The sequence below is a fragment of the Xiphophorus couchianus genome, chromosome 19, assembly GCF_001444195.1.
Source record: "Xiphophorus couchianus chromosome 19, X_couchianus-1.0, whole genome shotgun sequence".
NCBI lineage: Eukaryota > Metazoa > Chordata > Actinopteri > Cyprinodontiformes > Poeciliidae > Xiphophorus > Xiphophorus couchianus.
The window spans coordinates 18,329,477-18,349,959 of record NC_040246.1 but is presented as its reverse complement, the minus strand read 5'-3'; the positions used below and the strand labels follow the sequence as shown (position 1 = coordinate 18,349,959).

Below are 20,483 nucleotides of genomic sequence, written 5' to 3'. Positions count from 1 at the left end.
AAGCGACTACAAGTTATTCCTGCGGTTCACATAGAGCTGCGGTTACCTCGATGCAGAGTTCTGCAAAGAGACATAATTCTTCACAGGGGGTTGATGTAAATATCCATACATGTCACCCTGTGTCCAGTTTTAGTGAAAGGAGGTGCGTGTGTTCCCCGCTGAGATAAACTAAAAAAAAACAAAGAAGTGACGGCGCGCGAGGCAACGCGCAGAGGCTACAGCTCTGTGATTGGTCCGCTCTGCCGGCTTTAAATGCATAAAGTATAAACCTATCTTCTATAAACCTATATTTTAGGAATAAATTATTTTCCTTAAAACAAGCAATGCTTAGCCTGGTGGGGGGCTAGTAAAGCATGGCGGGCCGCCAGGCTTATAATACACTGGGGGTAAACCCTGAAAATATAAGACAATGTTGATGAAACCTGAAGAAGCGCTGTTTTCAGGCTAAAGTTTGAGTCACCCACATCTTTACTGCATCCTGTGACGTGAAGCGGTTGAAGCTATCAATGACTAGCAGCTGATATATTTCTGTTACAGCAGTGGTTAGCAAGCTAACTTGCTAACCACTGCTATAAAAAGAAAGTTGGCTAGCTTTATTAATTCCATCTTATAAGTGCAAATTTGTTGCCAATTTATTGTCTTTTGTACATTTGTTGTGATACAGATCTTAAATTTTGTTCATAATGGTCTTAAAAAGTCTTACGTTTTAGTTGGTGAAATCTGCAGACATCGTGTTTCATAAATAATCGTTTTTAGTGATATAAAATGGAGTTTATGTGGGGATGAAGGACCAAAACGCATTAAAATTTATTTGTTTTGCCAGATGTCCAGCTACATGTGGACTGGGCTTGAATCTAATAGCATTTATTTGAAAAAAACATTAAACTGTGGCAGGAAAAAAAACAGAAACACAATAAATCTATAATGGCAACAATAACCTTTTACTGCACTGTAAATAAGATTGATTACATTGGTTGGATCAGGAGTTTTCCCAGTGGCTCGGTCTCTGAATAATTTACAGGGCTTCCACATCAAGTGATGCTTACTAAAGCCAGCTGAAATTATCTTGGCGCATCAGCATGGCTGCCTTCGTGAAGGCAGAGTGAGAGGATGATGGATGCGGCGCCCGCTTCCTGAGCCGCTTTGTTAATCTGAATTCACTTTCTGTTTCCTGCTTGCAGGCCAAAGGAATTCATTGAGTGCGTGTCCCACATCCGTCAGCTGTCCTGGCTGCTGCTGGGGTCGCTGACCCACTGCGCCCTGCACCAGGGCTCCACCTCCTGCATGCCCATCCCGCTGGACGCCGGCTCCCACATCGCAGACCATCTGATCGTCATCCTGATCGGCTTCCCGGAGCAGTCAAAGGTCAGGATGACACTGATCTGCTCACACTGTCGCTTACTAGTCAATTCAATTCTGGTTCATGAGTAAGTCTAGGAATTAATTATTTAATCTCAGAAATCTGACTTTAATCTCAAAATTATGACAGTAATTTCAGAAATAAGAGATTTTTCTCAGAATTATGATTTTCTCAGAAGTATGACTTTAATATTAGAAATATGACATTTTTCTCAGAATTGTTACTTTAACCTCATAAATATGAGATTTTCGCAGAATGTCTTAATCTCAGAATTATGAGATTTTTCTCAGGATTACAACTTTCTCTCAAAATCTGACTTTAATCTTAAAATTATAACTTTTCTCGGAATTATAACTTCTATCTCAGAATTATGACATTAACTTTAGAAATATGAGATTTTGCTCAAAATGACTTAATCTCAGAATTATGATTCTAATCTCAAACTTTTGACTTTAAAAATTATGATTTTTTTTCTCAGAATCGTGATTAATCTCAGAATTATGCCCTTTTTTCAGGAGTATGACTTTTTATAATCAGAGTTCTGACCTTAATATTCTGAGGTTAAAGTCAGGATTGTTTTTTTTCCACTTCTGTAGCTGAAAAGTTTGAAAACGTTAAATTTCATGAATTTTACTTTGAGGCAACGTTTTGGACACCTTTTTTTTCCGCCGTCTGCAGACGTCGGTGCTGCACATGTGCTCCCTGTTCCACGCTTTCATGTTCGCCCAGCTGTGGACCATCTACTGCGAGCAGGCGGCCGCCGCGCCGTCGCTCCAGAACCAGAACCAGACCGAGTTCTCATCCAGCGCCATCCTTACGGGCCTTGAGTTCTGGAGTCGGGTTACTCCCAGCATCCTCCAGCTCATGGCCCACAACAAAGTGGTAAGAGTTCACCTCCTGTGATGTCATAAACTCTTTTCATGTCAGATTATAACAGATTATATTTTCACGTTCGTCTCTCAGATGGTGGAGATGGTTTGTCTGCATGTCATCAGTTTGATGGAAGCACTGCAGGAATGCAACTCAACCATCTTTGTGAAGGTTTGATTCAACTTTAATTATTTTTAAAAAATGTTTTAGAGACTTCAAGTGTTTTTACCTTTTGTCACACTTATTTGTTTCTGATCATCAAACTGATTTTAGAATGAGACAAACATAATCCGAGTAAATCTGATCTTTTCCTGGCTTTTAAAATTAAGAAATCGCTTAAACAGAACCCGTCTGGCAGCAGGAAGTAGACTTAAAAAATATCAGGTGGAAAACAGTCACTGATATCAATCAGTTAGCGCTGAAATCTCGGTTCTTAAAGATTAAATTTTTTGAAAATCTGGATATTTTTTTCACCTATCAGTTCCTTCTATAGTTTAGAGTGATGTCAGCATACCCAAGGCGGCCATCTTGTTTCACAAGAGTGTTTTACGACTTCTATTTATCTGAATTGAGGCCAACTCTGTGATGAAATATTGGGGCCAGGCTGGGTTTTCTTTAATTCAGAGAATCAAGTCATAATATTACCAGAATAAAGTCACAATTTCATATAAATTTAATTGTGACTTAATAAGAATTTACACAAAAAATTTAAATAAGGAATATTGTGCATTACAAGTTTTACAGATAAGAAAATACTTCATCTTTTAACACATCAGAATCAAATTACTATGTGTCCATTTTGAATAAAGAACTTCAGAGACCAGGATTTCTTCTTCTGGTAAAATTGCGTCTTTATTCTCCTAATATTGTGACTATAATCTCGTAATTAAACAAAAGATTATTATAGTTTGACCCTAATACTCTGTCGTACAACTCCGAAAAATCTAAGTGTGTCCAGAAAATTAAAAACAAAAGAAATGTTTACTTTTTTACATCACTTTACATTAATCTTCATTCCTTTTTTTTTTTTAGTTAATTCCAATGTGGCTGCCAATGATTCAGGCCAACCTGAAGGTAAGACTTCCACACTAAATTGAGTTCAGCTAACATAAAAAAAACTATATTTATCCCAAAGGGGAATTTAAATGTTCTTGTGACTTATATAATCCAAGAATTTTAAGAGTTATTGTGGATGGTGATTCTGTGGGCAGGCAGGGTCTCCTGTAGCAGTCAGTGTTGGAATGAGTCTGAAGAGACCTCTGACTGAAGGTGTTTCTGTATCAAAGTCTCATGACTGTAATTTCATGCTAACACCTCAATTTCAGGGAAGCAGAGACAATATTCTACCTGAGCATGTTCTGAATGAGACCCTTATTTGTTGGCAAGCTCTGATAATCCACCTCATTAGCTTTTGCCACTCTATAAATTTATGTCTGGTTGTACCGTAGCACCCCCAGAGTATTTTTGTATCCAGGCCAGTCAAAATGTAAGGGGGCCATGGCCTCCCACTGGGAATCACCACTGTGGCTATAAAGCTCTGCCAAGAGATGTTGGAGTAGGGGATATGGTCCCTTAATTGAAAGGGGGAAAAACATGTTTCCATTGTTATGCATAATAACAAACTGTCCAAAAGTTTTTAAATAAAAAAAAAAATCATCCCAGCTGCACAGCATCAACCTCAACCAACCAAAGAATATTAGCAAAAGCTGACAAAGAATGAACCAGAATGTTGTCAATGTCTGCTACTCCACCTCTTTTGCTTTTGCCACTCCTCTTTAAATTTCTGTCTGGCTGCACAGTAACGCCAAAAGAAAACGTTTATAACGGTGTCCAGGCCAAGAAAAAATATTTTCTTGGCCTGGACACCCAAGAAAAAAAAAAAAAAACAACAACAACAACAAAATATATATATATAATACTAATATAATTGTATTAGTTAAATTATTTATTAATTCACATATTTATTTTGTATTTATTCATTTCTTGGGTTTTACATTTGCTTTTATTTTTTCAAGAGGGGGCCATGGCCTCCAGCTGGCCCCCTTTCGGGAGTGCCACTGTGGTTAGTAAGCTGGATAAAGAGATGTTGAAGTAGGGGATATGATCGCTTGATCATAATAAAATAAACAAAACAAAAACACCTTGTTGCCATGGTTACGCATTATAGCAAACCATCCTGAGTTAAAATCATTCCTGCTGTACAGAGTGGATAATTGTCCAAATCTGCAATGACTCAACTAAACAATACGAACAAAAGTTGACATTTCTAGAAGAATAATCAGAACTTTTCCACCATTTCAAACGGATCTGTCCTTTTTTTTCCAGCATCTGTCAGCGGGGCTGCAGCTGCGTCTCCAGGCCATCCAGAACCGGGTGAACCACCAGTGCCTGCACGGCCAGACGTCCGGGGCACCGCCATTCGCACTGCGCAAATGGCTACAGTGCACCCAGTTCAAGATGGCGCAGGTGGAGATCCAGTCGTCAGAGGCGGCGTCGCAGTTCTACCCCATGTGACCTATCGGCATGCCGCGGTTGGACCATGTGACCAAAAATCCAACAAAACAGGATCCACTGATACTGTGCTGGATTAATTTTCAGAAGGAAGCATACTTGTACAGCAAACCGTTGCTATTTTAAAGTAGTTACTGTAAAAGTGGTGATTAAAAGTTGGATAAATGTTTTTATTTTGTGCCTAAGAAGGACGACTGTGAAAACTTTCTATTGTTGCTAAAAAGCAAAAACTTCTGACTCTGTTAAGGTAAATCAAGTTTACAGATTGACTTTTTAGTTTTTGAAGATTTAATTTATGGATTATCTGGATTTTTTTTTTCAACCAATGATCTCCTTTGGGTTTCCATAGATCAGATGGGCGGCCATCTTGTTTTAAAGCTTCTATTTACTTAGACTTTGAATTAAAGTTAACTCTACAGCTGAATATTAGGGCTTGGTTACAATTTTTTTTGTGTGTGTTTACATCATAATTTTACAAAAATATAGTGATTCAAAAATAGAGCTGAAATAATACAAGAAAATAATAATATTACACTGCAAAATTGCAAAATATTACCAAGTATTTTTGTTTAGTTTCTAGTGCGAATATTTTGGTAAACTTGAAATAAGACTAAACTTATAGTAACTTTTCTACAAGGTTTACCGGCTTGTTTTAATTCAATAATTCTTGAATATTGATAAAAAGTACAAATTAATTGGCAGATTATTTAACTATAACATGAGGAAAATGTATTATTAATGGAAAAATGCTTGTAAAAGTAGCAGTTCTTTTATATTCAAGAATTATTGACTTAAAACAATATATATCTCACTTAAAAGTTACTTATGAGTTAATTTGTCCTATTTCAAGTGTAATAAGATACTTTTACTAGAAACTCGACCAAAAATACTTGGTAAGATTATGTTTATTTACAGTGTAGTGTAAGAGAATAAAGTAATAATTTTATGGGAACTCCCACATGCAAAACAAAAACTTAAATTGAGGAAAGCTGAACATCTTGTGAAGTTATACTTTGTTTTAATTCATTTTTAACATAAATATTTATTTTTAACACACTGGCATCAAATTGTTAGCAGCAGCAGGACTTTTAAACGGCGTTTACTTCAAATAAAGAACAACACACACTGATGACTCGACTTTTTTTCTAGTAATTTTAAGAAGCTTTTGGTTCTTTTTTCTGCTAATATGATTAAATTCTTGTAATTTAACAAAAATTCTTGTAGCCTGACTCTAATACACCGTTGTACAACTCACAGAATGGATGATTGAAATAAAAGCCACTTTTTGAAAGTATTGTCTGTCATTAGTGATTTTCCTTTTTGTAATAATATGACTATTTTTGAAATATGACTTTATTATGATGAGTAAATTCTGGCATTTTCAACTTTATTTCTGTAATGTGACTTTATTCTCATTTTATTTCAACTTTATTCTCATATTATTTCTGTAAACTTTGACTTTATAATCAGACAACTTTATTCTCGTACACTGTCCTCTAATAATTACAATTTCAACTTTGTTTCTATAACATTACGACTTTATTCTCGCATTATTTCAACTTTATTAATGTAATGTTATTTTATTATTATAATATTGACTTTTTCTAGTTTTTACTGCATTCTCGTGTTCTATACCTTGTATTACTTTATTCTCATAATATTATGACTTTATTCGTACTTCAACTTTATTTTTGTAATGCTACAACTTTTTTCTAGTATATTATTATCAGACGACTTTATTCTCATTATTTTGACTTTATTCTCGTACAACTATTCTGAAATAATTACGACTTCATTTCCGTATTTCAACTTTATTATTGTAATACTACGACTTCATTCACATAATTGTATCTTATTTTTTTATTTCTTGTTAGTATGGCCCTAATACTCTGTTTGACTTTTTTATTTCTAGAAAATAAAGCAAGGAAAAAATCAATTAAAATCGGAAATTGCATCTGATATTATTATTTTCTTTTTTTTCCATTTTTAACCCATATCCTTGTCGCTTCATTTTCAGGCTGGATATTAAACTTTTTTTTTTTTTTCTTCTAAACAGAGGGTCATTTTGTATGAATCGCCATCCTCATCCTCCTCTTCCTCCTGCTGGAAAATTCAAATGTGACATTCAGCCCCTTTGATGTCCTCGCAGACGTGGAAAATGTCCAGTTTACCATAATGAAGGTGCGATTAAATCAGCTCAGGCGCCTGCAGGATATATTAAAAAACAAAACAAAAAAATCCCTGACATGGCGGGCAGAAAGTCTGAGATGCTTGTCAGTCACGCTGCCTTCCGCCATCAGCGCTCAGATCGATCAGAGGCCGATCGGGCCGCAGCAGCAGCGGCTCGTAACTCGATAACACGGAGCCAGACATTGGAGGTAAACAAGAACATTTGGGTTGTTCCCCACTCCCAACCTTACCTGCTGGATCCACCCTGGCAGCAGCAAAACAGATTGGCCCCGCGCATATGCCACGCAAACACAATTACCTTTTGGACTAATGAGGTTTGTTGTGATTAAGCATTGTTGTCTAACTTTGTTACCGCAAAGCTCTTGTCTGAGAATAACAGATGACATGACAGCAGGGCTAGAAAGCGGAGCAGAGCATCAATCTTTGTTTTCATCTTCATCCTTGCTGCAAAGATTTTATTATCGAGCTTTAAGATGAATTATATGGGATGAAATAAAGACCCTTTTTCTCTGGCTAAAACGTAACTTTTTTTAGTCCATTTATGTTTGTTAAAACCAGAGTTGGGTCGTAGCTAAGTTACTTTTACTTGAGTAACATTTTGAGAACGCTATACTTTTCACTTTTACTTGAGTAATTTTATCATAAAGTATCGCTACTCTTGCTTGAGTAAAATCTGTGCAAAAAAACCCTAAAAAACTTTAACTGTTGGTGCGTCTACAGGTCACGTATTTTTACTCAAGTTAGAGTAGAGATACTTCATTTAAAAAGTATTACAAAAGTATAACTACCAAAGAAAAAAAATCCAAAAAAATACTCGAGTAAATTGAACTTGAGTAACTTGATCAAGTAACTCTAGAGTTGGGTAGTACATTTACTTGAGTAGCATTTTGGGGGGAAAAGTACTTGAGTACGCTGTACTTTTTACTTTTAATTGAGTAACTTTATTATGAAGTATTGCTATACTCTTGAGTAAAATTTATGAAAAATCAAGTAACTTTAACTTTAACTGTTGGTGCGTCTATAGGTCATGTATTTTTACTCAAATTAGAGTAGCGATAATTCATTAAAAAGTATTATAAAAGTATAACTACCCCCAAAAATTCTAAAAAGTTATTCAAGTAAATTGAACTTGAGTAACTTGGTCAAATAACTGTAGAGTTGGGCAGTAACTAGTTACATTTACTTGAGTAACGTTTTGGGGGGAAAAGTACTTGAGTACGCTGTACTTTTTACTTTTAATTGAGTAATTTTATCATAAAGTATCGCTACTCTTGCTTGAGTAAGATTTGTGCAAAAAAACCCCAAGAAACTTTAACTGTTGGTGCGTCTACAGGTCACGTATTTTTACTCAAGTTAGAGTAGAGATACTTCATTTTAAAAGTATTGCAAAAGTATAACTACCAAAGAATTTTTTTTCCAAAAAGTTACTCAAGTAAATGTAAGAAGTTACAACCCAACTCATATTAAATAACGGAGTTGGGTTGTAGCAAGTTATTTACTTGAGTAACCTTTAATGTATTAGGAGTATTTTTACTGCGCTGTAGTTTTTACTTTTGAGTAATTTTATTATGAAATGTTGCTACTTTTGAGCAAAATTTGCACACAAACAAGAAACTTTACTCTTAATTAAACTGTAGATAACTCTGTAAATAAAGCATTTATGTAATTTTTTGTAACAGTGACGTTACGGTAGAGTGTCCAGAAATTTTACTCAAGTAAAAGTAAAACGTAGCCGTACAAGAAATTATTAAAGTTAGAGTAAAAAGAATTTGGTAAAAGTACTAAGTAAAGATCTAATTATCAATCATTTAATATTTAATTAAAAGTGAACATTTTGGTATTTAAATGACAATAATTCATATAAGTAACAAAATTATTGTTACTTATATGTACAATATTACTATATAACAAAATAGGCAAAATCAGGCATAAGAAACATTTTTCCAAATCAGTTTCTTTCAATAAAAAAAACTTTAGAAACTTTATCAAAAACTGCAGGTGTGTGTCTGTTTCTGGTGAATTTTTGGTTCAAACATGTTTGTTTTTCATTCAGTGGGTAGAAAATCCAGAAGTTTTACTCAAGTAGGAGAAGAAATACTTCATAATAAAATTACTGAAGTAAAAGTAAAAAGTACAGCTCAGTAAAAAAATACTCATGGAAGTCCATTGGTAAAACGTTACTCAAGTAAATGTAACTGAGTAAATGTAACTACTATGAAAACATGTTGATGTGCTACTCTTACTTGAGTACAATTTTTGAATGACAGTGTGACTAATAAACATGGACAAACTAAATCCAAAGTCCACACACACACACACCCCTCGCCCCCCCCCCCCCCCACACACACACACACACACACTCCGCTGTGACCTGCTGAATCAGACTGCAGCGTCTCATCAGTCCTGCTCATCAAAGCGCCTCTCTCCTGCTGCGCCCCCTGCGTGGGTTACCGCGTTTTCAAGTGATGATGGATGCAAGTGTGTACGTGCATGAGTCCGCCGCTCGTGCACAGGTGTGTGCGCGGGTTTAATCAAGCCCCCCCTTTGCTCCGGGGTTGCATCTGTCAGCCACTGCCACCGTTGTGATCGTTTGAACTCGCAGGCCCTTTTCCGACAGAGCGCCTCTCTCTCATTAGCGGCAGCTTATGCAATCAGAGTCCCACAGGTATCCAGCTCGCTCCCCGCCCCGCCCGGCCGCCTCCTGGAGGTCCAGATGGGAGGCTGACCCGATGAGCCGGCAGCTGGAGGCACCGAGCTGGGGTAATTAACGCCGGCAGACAGAGGTGTGTGACGGTCCTTAGACGTTGTAAAGGTCAGTTTTGCTCCGGAAACAGGTGGCGCAATGTAGTAATCGATTATTCTGACGATTAATCGGGTTTAAATATTCTGCAGATTTTTAATTTAACGACTTAAGCCCTTTATGCACAGTATTAGAAATAAATAAATAATGAAATTAGTTAAAAAAAGAAGAAAAAATTATTTTATTGTCTAAAATGCAATAATATAACAGGCAATAAAATGAAGAACAAATAAAAGTAACACATAGCAAACAAAATTAAAAAAAATAAATTATGAGAATAAAGTTGTAGGAGACTGAAGTCATAAAATGAAAATATAGTAATAACTTTTCGAGAATAAAGTTGTAAGATTACAACTTTATTCTATTATTTCAACTTTATTTTTGTGATTTTATGATTTTATTCTTGTATTATTTTGACTTTATTCTCACACAACTTTATTTTCGTTATATTCTGACTTTATTCTCATAAACGTTATCCTCCTAATTGCATGACAATATCATCATAATTTATTTATTTTTTATCTTCTTAGCATGGGTCCATGCTAAGTTCCTTTGTGTACGCTCAATTATTTATAGCAAAGGATGCATCTGCAGCTAAACAGATACCTTTAACATCAATATGTAAATAGTCCAACCCTTTAATATGTTGATTATTGATTGGATACTTAATAATTGGATAGCATGAGAAGGTAAAACTATTCTGAGGAGTTCTAGGTAGAAATGTAAAACTTATATATTTTTGCACAGTTTTGGTTTAATTACTGCTGTAAATATGTTCTTCTTTCAGCAAATTGCCTTCTTTAGAATTGTGTTCATGATTAATCGATTACTAAATTAGTAATTAGACGATAATTTTAATAATTGATTAATCACGATTAATCGTTTCAGCCCTTGGTTAAAGAATGTACATTTCAAAGAGTCTAGATGCGCTCTCTGCACTGAAGTGCCCTTTGAGAGCCTTGAAAATTTGTTGAGGCGGTTACAAACCCTGGTACTCCCTGCTGAGCGCTGTCACTTTGCCTTTATTACAGTCAAATCCACAGCTCCCTGGCTGGACAATGCATGAATGTTTAAATTGCTCACAGTGTCCACTGGCATCACCATCAACCCCCATCGAAAGCAGGGAAGGCAGAGTACTCTATAGCTCCTCTTTCGCATTTTAATTCATCGGCATTACTCTTCACTGGTCTTGTCCATCAGACAGGTCTGATCTGTGCTTGTTTTGCACCGCGAGCTACAGTTCATGTACACTTAGCGTAAAAAATTTTAAAATTTGTGTTTAGTCTGTCCATTTTTAAAATAACAATGCTTCTTTACAATACAGTTGGAAAGATTGTTTATTTCCCCTTAAATGGTGCCACATTTCTAAGGAAAGTTGTCCCAGAGAAAACTTTTCAAAACTTCTCTGTTAATGTCAAACAGCTTATTTTGCTGCTGACTTTGGTTTGGAGCCATTTATTGGAATGAATGATGAAAATATAAAAAACAAGCAGACATATTTTCTACTAAATAATGTATTCTAGGGCGCAAGTTGTCGCTTAATTACTTCATCTATCTAATTCTAAAGTTGATTGAGTCAACTAACGGTTCAGTAGGAAGCGGCGATTTTCATGAATTTTCTCTTACATCAAGAGGATCGACTGTCTTTTCATAATATGCTAAATTTTAAAAAAACAAACTAAAATCGAAAATGTGTTGAAATATACGGAGCCCTCTAGGGGACATGGGGAATTTTTTTTCTTTTGCGTTACCTCGCAATACTTTTGCGTTCCCTCGCAAAACTTTTGCGTTCCCTCGCAATACTTTTGCGTTACCTCGCAAAACTTTTGCGTTCCCTCGCAATACTTTTGCGTTACCTCGCAAAACTTTTGCGTTACCTCGCAATACTTTTGCGTTACCTCGCAAAACTTTTGCGTTACCTCGCAAAACCTTTGCGTTCCCTCGCAATACTTTTGCGTTCCCTCGCAAAACCTTTTGCGTTCCCTCGCAAAACTTTTGCGTTACCTCGCAAAACTGTACTGGTCAGTTATGCAGCATAATTGAACACTGCAAGCCTTTCTTACGGTGGGCGCCGTACTTTTTGCTTTAATATAAGGTTATGTGAGGTTTTTCCATGAATGTTAGTATCTTTTTGTGAAATATCTGAAGTTTTATATCTTTCTTTAGGATAGAAAGGCACCACAAACCTACGATATAAACAGAAACTTTCCGTAAGTAGGAAAGAAATAAAAATACATTATAATTTGGACTATTTCTGAGTTATTATCGCGGGTAATAAATCATCTGACAGTTTTGATTGTGTCTCTGTTGTGTTCGTAGTCTGAATGGTTTAAAGAGCTGCTTTCAGTGCCGCTCCATCTTAGCCTTAACAGACATAAACATGCAGTAAAAAATAAATCGATTTTCAATCAATGTTTTGCACCAAACAGTTAATAATAATAAACAAGTTTTCACTGAGGCTCTGTAAGAGCCATATGAATGAAATAAGTAATTATTGATATGACAGGAGCAGCGGCTTTGACACTTGTGTGGTGGGTGTGTCGATGTGGGCGTGACGTCACCAGGTATGAATGGGAAGGATACTGGCTTTGTGTGTATTAGGAAGCAGGTGAGCGGGGCGGTCAGTCCTTGCAAAGTTTGGAACCTGATCATCAAAATGGAATAAATCGATAATTGTGACAGAACAAAGAAAAGGTTTGGAGTTGATTGATAAACGGACAGATGAGATTCCCAGAGTTAACCCAGTGCGGTCCTTTACCATCATTAGTTTGTCGTGTTTTTAATAATAAAAACTTGTTAACAGTAAAAACTGTTTGGTGCAAAACACTGATTGAAAATCGATTTATTACTGCATGTTTATGTCTGTTAAGGCGAAGATGGAGCGGCACTGAAAGCAGCTCTTTAAACCATTCAGACTAGAACACAACAGAGACACAATCAAAACTGTCAGATGATTTATTACCCGCGATAATAACTCAGAAATAGTCCAAATTATAATGTATTTTTATTTCTTTCCTACTTACGGAAGGTTTCTGTTTATATCGTAGGTTTGTGGTGCCTTTCTATCCTAAAGAAAGATATAAAACTTCAGATATTTCACAAAAAGATACTAAAATTCATGGAAAAACCTCACATAACCTTATATTAAAGCATAAAGTACGGCGCCCACCGTAAGAAAGGCTTGCAGTATTCAATTATGCTGCATAACTGACCAGTACAGTTTTGCGAGGGAACGCAAAAGGTTTTGCGAGGGAACGCAAAAGTTTTGCGAGGTAACGCAAAAGGTTTTGCGAGGGAACGCAAAAGTATTGCGAGGTAACGCAAAAGTTTTGCGAGGTAACGCAAAAGAAAAAAAATTCCCCATGTCCCTTAGAGGGCTCCGTAGAAATAGCCTACCGACTGAATAAGCAGAAAAAAAATTTCTCCGCTTTTCTGTCATAACATCCTCGTCTTTGTTGCACATCAGTAATTTTTGACTGAGAAGCTCATGCTACTTCGTGATGCAGTTCGGCTGTATTAAGGTAAAACTTAAGAACTTGTCGGGTGTTTATATTTTAAAACAGAACCGCATAAAGTGTATTTTATATCCCAAACTGGACTCCATTTTGACCGTTTCTCTGTTCCGGTCCGCAATGGTCCAGCCGCCATCTTTGTTTATGTATCAGTTCCGCTTAAGGGTGACCAGCGGCGCCCTCTGCTGGATGGCGGCCAAACTACAACACTAAAAAGAGTCTCTAAACGGACGTTACTAGAAAATCCATCGAAACTAATTGTAATCTGATTAACATTAATCGATATTTAATCGGAAATTGATTAATAGTTTTAATCCGTGCTTTCTAAAAGGGAAGATAAAGGAAAATGAATGAATATCAGCTTCTATCCAATGAGGGCAAGCTTTGTTTTTCCAGTGAGACAGATGCTATCCCACAGCATTACACTGCCTTCACCAGCAGCTGTTAGGCTTTGATAGAAAGGACAACCCTGCAGCTGAACCTACAACAAATGCAACAAATGTTGCACCAACAGTATAAAATCTATAGCCAAGAAGCATTTTTTCAACAAGAAAACTGTCAAATTTACTTCATTTTTTAATGTTTATATGGTCAACCTCTTTGAGATGCTTTTTCTTTTTCTTTTGTTTATATTTTTCTGATATACACACAATCGTTAATGAAATCCTGACTGATCATGTAGGTTTTCTGTGTATTAAAACCCCCCAGTACTGGTCTGGTAGGTAAGGTTCATTAAAGATGCAATGTGTGAGACAGACTGGGGGCATGTCCTCCTGTGTGTGTGTGCAAAGTGGACTAAAACAATGTCTAGTCTGTCATTTTATCACATGCCGACTCGTTCGCTTTCCTCTGAGCAACTAAAAACGAATCTGCAAGTTTTTCCACGTTGTTATTTACAGTTTTATTTACAACTCAGCAGTCTCACTGCTGAAAAACTCAGCAGTGAGATCAAGTTTTGCACATATTTTTTTTTATCTGTCATAATGCACAAATTTTGTGTGTACTATTGATTGCCATATATACATTAATGGCTTGCTCCATCAACATGACAACATTTACATGGATCTAAATGGTAGCACATTGAGAATTACTATGTATAAACGTCTGAGCCGTTACGCTGTACATGAATCAACAGTCCAGAAGGCAGATATTTAAATATCAATATTTACATTCATGCATCCATCATTTTTCTCATATAAGTACATGGTGGGGTATACTGTTAGCTAATACTTGTGCATGGTTACATGCAAGCATGTGTTTAAAATTTTTTTCTTCTTTTCTTCCAAAATTCAACAGTTTAGCCAATATCTATGCATCTCTGACATTCACAGACTCTTATCTCAAAGTCCTCATCTGCATGCACACTCGCATACAGACAGATACTCACATCCAAACGCATTCACACTCACATGCATGGACACACGCTGCTTTAACGTTGAAAAAGAAAAAGCAGAGCCGTTGTGTTTTTCCACTGAAGATGTGGAGGATGGCTGTGACAGCACTGAGTCACAATCCTCCCTGCTGTGGAAATCCTCAGTGCAACCTGATCCTGTTGCTATTGGATAAGTCTTCAGCCACAAAGTCAGCCCAGCACTCACATCCCCTGTTTCTGCAACTACAGGCAAAGCTCAGTGTAAGATGGAAAAAATGAAGAGTGTCAGATTTGGACAAAACTTGGCTGAAGGTGTCGGGCTTATGGAGAGGAATTTGTTCCAGTATTGTTGCAAATAAAAAACAAAAATTAAAAAATTTTAATTTGAAAAAAAAATTCTATGACTGAGTATTAGGGCAATGCTAAAAAAAGAAATAATAATGAGAATGAACTCATAAGGGAAAAAAGTTGTAATTTTACAAAAGTAAATAATACAAGACAAAAGTCGTAAAAAGTATAAAGTTATAATACTTAGAGAATAAAGTAACAATTTTATGAATATAAAGTTGTAATTTTACAAGAATAAAGTCATAGTATTATGACAATAAAGTCATAATATTATGATAATAAAGTTGAACAAGAATAAAATCTAAATAATGTGAGAACAAAAATGATATTAGCATACGACTTTTTTCTTGTGCAACTTGATTATGGTAAATTTATTATTATTATTGTTATTATTATTATTATTATCTATAATAAAATATAAATATTTGGGACAAGTATTTTGGCCCAAATACTTGTTTCAAAAATTTTTATTAAAAAAACTTCAATTTACTTAGTAATTTACAATATTTATCCAAAAGTTGTGCTAACTTTTTGCAGTTTGATACTTTTCATATTTTATTTATTTATTTCTATATATTTTATGTTTTTCCCTCCAGAAAAATTCAGACTAAATTTGACTAACTTTATTCTTTAACATTTTTTGATTGAGATTTTTTTTTCAAAGTTTAATTTTTGAAATAAATTTTTTTCCAATAAATTTTTTTTTTACTTATGTCTTTGCTCACAATAATATTGGAACTAATTTCTCTCCGTACAGGCTGATCACGTGACTGGAAACAAACCGTTAAGATTTGAGACTATTGCGTGAAGGAGTACAGAAAAAAACGTCTGGAAACACACATTCACATAGCACATCATAGAGGCTGACTTTAGTTTTTAAATCTGGTGAGCTGAAATACAGACATGGGAAAAATAAAGTAAGTACACCTCTTGATTCCGTAGCTTTTACAGCCACCATTAGCAGCAACAAAGCAGATGTTTAGTGTATTTTACATTTTTATTGCCCAAACTGAAAAAAAAAATAGGTGATCTCACTTTAAAAAATGTTAATTTGTCACAAGTAAACAAATTCAGGTTATATACAGTATATTTTCTTATATACAAGTAAATATATTAAGTTTATTAAGTTGTAGTGTTAAAAAAGCTTTAAATAAACACGTTTTACAAACTTAATTTTATTACATAGAACAAATTAACTCTTTTTTTTTTTTTTTAAGTTGGAGCTCCATTCTGTCTTATCACTGCAACCCTCTCTGAAATTCCCAACCAACTTTTCAAACAGGCTGAAGCCTGGAATTTGACTAGGCCATTGTGAAACCTCGATTCGTCTTATTTTTCAGGCATTCTTTTGTAGATATGCAGTTGTGTTTGCAACTTATAACAATACGTTTTTCCAGTGTTATCAGTTACATAATCTGCCAGAACTATCTCTTTTTCATCAATATTAAATAAATATTAACTTAAAATAAGCCTGTATTTTATACTGAAAAGTTATTTGCAAGTTATTTTTGTCTTATTTCGGGTGCACTAAGATATTTGCTAGAAACTAGACCAAAATTACTTGGTAAGATTTTCTGTTTTGCATGATCAGCAGCACCTGGCTGCTAATTTCCCTTATAAATCCAATGTAATCAGGGACCTAACTTCTTCTTTCCTTGTCTGTATCTCAACACCCAGATTGAAAAACCAGAGTCTCAGCAGACTGACAGGAAGATCACTAGTGATTAACATAGTTTACAAATTATTTGCTTAAAAAAACAGAGCAATCAAGAAAAAGGACAAATTCCTCAAAATGTCCAAGATTTGTAAGCATGTGTGTAAATTACAGGACAGTTTTCTTTAAGTATAAAAATAAATTTGAAGATAGTTAAATAAAATAAATAAATGAATGACTTAAAATATATTACAGGGAACAGAAGTCTCTTTTTTTGGCGTGGTAAAACAACCAGGACGTCCCGTGTTGATGCTGCTCTTTTTCTCTGTTAATATTAATTTCTTTATATTGCATAGTCAGATGAATCCACATCTCAGAGGCAGATCCTGCCTTTCGCAAAGCGTGTGGTAAAACGGAGAACAAAAGGTGGACACTGTGACAGAGAGGAGGGTTATAAAAAAATCTTTCATTCTCTGTAAAAACATCATGCATGTTGTTGGTTTCCCCGTCTGGTTGCCTGTTGTCTCTCTGCAGACGTCAACAGTGCGTGAGGTCTGGATCTGCCGCAGACTGGCAGACAGCTCCTCTCCAGCCTGCAGCCAACCAGCCTGTCAGCAACACTTGCTGTTACTAAAAGCATAATGCCCGGTCTGCTGTGCCACTTTTGACACCACAGGGAGTTGTGGATCCTGTCTCTCTGTCTTTTCTGCTCCGATTTTGCTCTGCTTTCCATCTTTTTTCAGCTCCTCTTGAGTGAAAGGGCATCGTCAGTCCGGGCTAAATGCCAAACAAAGAGGAGAGGTTTACCTGTCTGAAAGCTTCTGGTGAACTCATGTTGTGCTAAAGGTTGGAAAGGGCCTGTTGTTTTCAGGAGACATGATGTAGACATGATGGTGTTTACTTCCTGGACCAGGAGAAAAGTCTATACCACAGTGTTGTTTGTACCCATGGCCTTCTTGTTGCGGATGCTCATGGCGTACTCCCCGCGACTCGTCCCGTTCTCCTCCTTTCGCAGTGGTTTCCTGCCAACAAACACAAGGACAAATTCTGAGGCATAACGTTCATGTGTCATTACAATTTCCAGTCTGTTTGTCTTTATAAGGGAGACACATTATGTAAAATTCACATTTTGGACATTTTTGTACTTCCATTTGGGTCCCAAACGCTTCTAAAAACCACTGGCAATAAATTCATGTTTTTTTGGTGTCTGGAAGATGAGCCTATTCAAAAATCTTTGAATGTAACAGGTCACAAATTAGCAGGCACTGGCCTTCACCTAGCAACCCCAGCAGAGGTCCGCCTGTTACCTAGCAACCCCAGCAGAGGTCCGCCCGTTACCTAGCAACCCCAGCAGAGTTCTGCCCGTCACCTAGAAACCCAAGAACTCAGCTAAAACATGTTTGGTTAGCTGGACAATATTTGCTGGAAAAGGCAAGTGTTTTGTCCCTTTTTTTGTGACCTTCTTTTACAGGTATCATTCAGTAGATTTCTATATACAATTATCTTAAACAATCCATATTATAACAATTTATTTTCCTATTCAGTTTTTTACAACTGAATAGCAAAAAATGTGATGTTTTAATTGTTGATTTTTGTGTTTTATGGTGTAAAGTACTTTGAACTGCCTTGTTGCTGAAATGTGCTATACAAATAAAATTTTATTAGAATTTTTTTAACTCCTGTCTTGGTTCTGACTTACCATTCAGAAACCACTTGCTGCATTTTTAATTCTGCATTTCATAGATGTACGGTTGTATAATTTCTCATCTGTTAGCAGCTATTTTCACGTCTGCGTGTAAATATTGAGTTGGGGTCGTGGCCAGCAGCAGCTTGTTTGGATTTAAAGTGACAGAGCCCTAAAACAACTCATTCTGAGAGAAGTTAAAATTTGTCAAAACTGACAGAAATGTAATGAAGATGTCCTGTATAGACCTGTCCTGACCTGTTCAAGGAAGCACAATATGTCAAGTTTAAGATGATTTGATTTCTGCAGCTCCTCTCCTGGATTTGTTGATGTGGGCAAGCCTTCCTGTAAATAAGCTCAATATTTAAAAGTCAATTTTGCAAGGAGACAGGAGTGAAAAATACATCACCATGCAGCAGATATGACAATTACCTACATGGACTGGTAGACGTAATTTCCCCTCTAAGTAATAAGCATGCAAGGCTGTCAAAACAGCTTGGGAAATACATGACATGTAATATTTGTGCTCCACACTAAACTCCATCCTTTTTGTGAGTAAGGTCTGCTACAAAATGTAGCTACAACCCATGATCCCTTCGTCGCTAATAGCCGTTTCACTCAGTGTAGCCCTTTTCATGCACTCCATAAAGCCTTTTTGGTTATATTATATTTGTCCAGTGTACTGTGGCTTTTCATCAGCCCCCTCAGCCTCTGTCCCCACACAGGCTTATGTAACTTGGAGACAGAACTGAATACAGTGAGTACAGTCATTGTCCAACTCAGCACTGTACTTGGTCCTGACCATCAGAGCAACATTCTTACTGTGTGTCTCGTACTTTGTCCTCATGGCTGAAAGCTCAAGTTAATATTCTGTTTAATTCTACAGAAGCAAAAACAACAAAAAAAAGTTGTTTGTGAGATAAATGAAAAGCACAGTATGGAAGAAAACAAATATGACCACAGCAAAACATGGTAGTGGCAGCATCATGTCATAGGGAAGTATTTTCCCCAGCAGTGAAGTTGTTCTGTTTCCAAATGCAGATCAGACCAGACCAAAGAAAACTTGTTAGAAGCTACAAAAGACTTGAAACTGGAAACTGGGGGAAGTCAAAGACCTAAATCCAAACAAAAATCTGTGGCAAGACTTGAAAATTGACATTCAAAGATAGTCTCCAGTCAGACTGAGTTCAGCTACTTTGTGGATCTAAGGTCAACAAATAATATAAATGTGAAAAGCTAGAATATTTACAGCTATATTTCCAGAGGTTTTACAAAGTAACTTAACACCTAATGTTTAATTAAATTTTAAATGAAAGGTATTTATGATTGTAATCATTGTGGAAAAAATGGTACAGAGATACATAGACAATCCAGTATGGGGTGACGTTTGTAAAGTTAAAAAATTAGCAGAAATTATTTGGTTATTTAACCTGTCATGAGTCCATTTTTCAAAGTTATATTTTCTCCATATTATTCATTTATTTACTAATGTTGCTGTTTCAAAATAGATATCTCATTAGCAACATGAATATTTACTAGTTCTAAACTAAATATTTAGTAAGCAACCTAAATAAGCTAAATAGTTAGATTGCCAATTAAATATGTAGCTCCAAACTAAATATTTAGCTAACAAGCTAGATATTTTTTAGCTCTAAACAGCTGGTGAGTCAGTGTGGCAGTGGATCCATTGGTAAACATCCCACGTCCTTTGTTTTAAGCTGAAATGTTTTACACATTAGGAGGAAAAGAAACAGTTTATTTTTATAGTCCACTTCCGGTTATCGGTAGGTGAACTTGCATTAGCTAAATATATAAATATAAAATATTATAAAATAAATCTTCAACTTAAAACGGCACATTTTATGTTTTAAGCTGAAATGTTGTACATATCGAGAGGAAAAGAAACTATGCTGAAGAAGTGACCTGAGCAACAACAGTCACGCCAGCAGGAGCTGCTACGAAAACTTTTATTTTGGTATTCCACTTCCAGTTATCGGTAAGTATAGAACTTTCATATTAGCTAAACATTTATCTCTGCGCTAGCTAGATATTAAGCTTGCTAACTAAATAGCGTGTATCTTGGAGCTATAAAATGTTACACAATAATTAATATTTAACTTAAAACGACACAATCTGTTTTTTGAGCTGAAATGTTGTACAAGTCGAGAGGAAAAGAAGCAAT

The 20,483-nt window shown here is 35.9% G+C and overlaps 2 protein-coding genes and 2 long non-coding RNA genes across 8 annotated transcripts in view; 2 read left to right on the top strand and 2 right to left on the bottom strand.

Moving 5' to 3' along the window:
• The window catches only part of unc79 (unc-79 homolog, NALCN channel complex subunit), a 63,038-nt gene extending 57,398 nt beyond the window's left edge, over window positions 1–5,640 (top strand). For 3 of the 4 annotated variants that reach the window (XM_028000073.1, XM_028000076.1, XM_028000075.1), the window contains exons 46-50: window positions 1,182–1,365; window positions 2,039–2,242; window positions 2,324–2,401; window positions 3,263–3,304; window positions 4,556–5,639. In XM_028000073.1, coding sequence (XP_027855874.1) covers window positions 1,182–1,365; window positions 2,039–2,242; window positions 2,324–2,401; window positions 3,263–3,304; window positions 4,556–4,744 — 697 coding nt within the window. In that variant the 3' untranslated portion in view covers window positions 4,745–5,639. Of the gene's footprint in view, window positions 1–1,181; window positions 1,366–2,038; window positions 2,243–2,323; window positions 2,402–3,262; window positions 3,305–4,555 lie in introns of all 4 variants that reach the window. The other variant, XM_028000074.1, reaches the window with a different exon arrangement.
• An 8,489-nt stretch (window positions 5,641–14,129) lies between these two features.
• prima1 (proline rich membrane anchor 1) overlaps window positions 14,130–20,483 on the bottom strand; it is a 28,326-nt gene continuing 21,972 nt past the window's right edge. The window contains exon 4 of the mRNA XM_028000123.1: window positions 14,130–17,639. Coding sequence (XP_027855924.1) covers window positions 17,540–17,639 — 100 coding nt within the window. The 3' untranslated portion in view covers window positions 14,130–17,539. The remainder of the gene's footprint in view (window positions 17,640–20,483) is intronic.
• Window positions 15,773–20,483, top strand: part of LOC114133963 (uncharacterized) — a 27,207-nt gene continuing 22,496 nt past the window's right edge. Inside the window, exon 1 of one of the 2 annotated variants that reach the window (XR_003593313.1) lies at window positions 15,773–15,880. This is a non-coding gene — a long non-coding RNA (uncharacterized LOC114133963). Of the gene's footprint in view, window positions 15,881–18,332; window positions 20,298–20,483 lie in introns of those variants that run through there. The other variant, XR_003593314.1, reaches the window with a different exon arrangement.
• Window positions 17,853–20,483, bottom strand: part of LOC114133964 (uncharacterized) — a 5,382-nt gene continuing 2,751 nt past the window's right edge. Inside the window, exon 2 of the long non-coding RNA XR_003593315.1 lies at window positions 17,853–17,924. This is a non-coding gene — a long non-coding RNA (uncharacterized LOC114133964). The remainder of the gene's footprint in view (window positions 17,925–20,483) is intronic.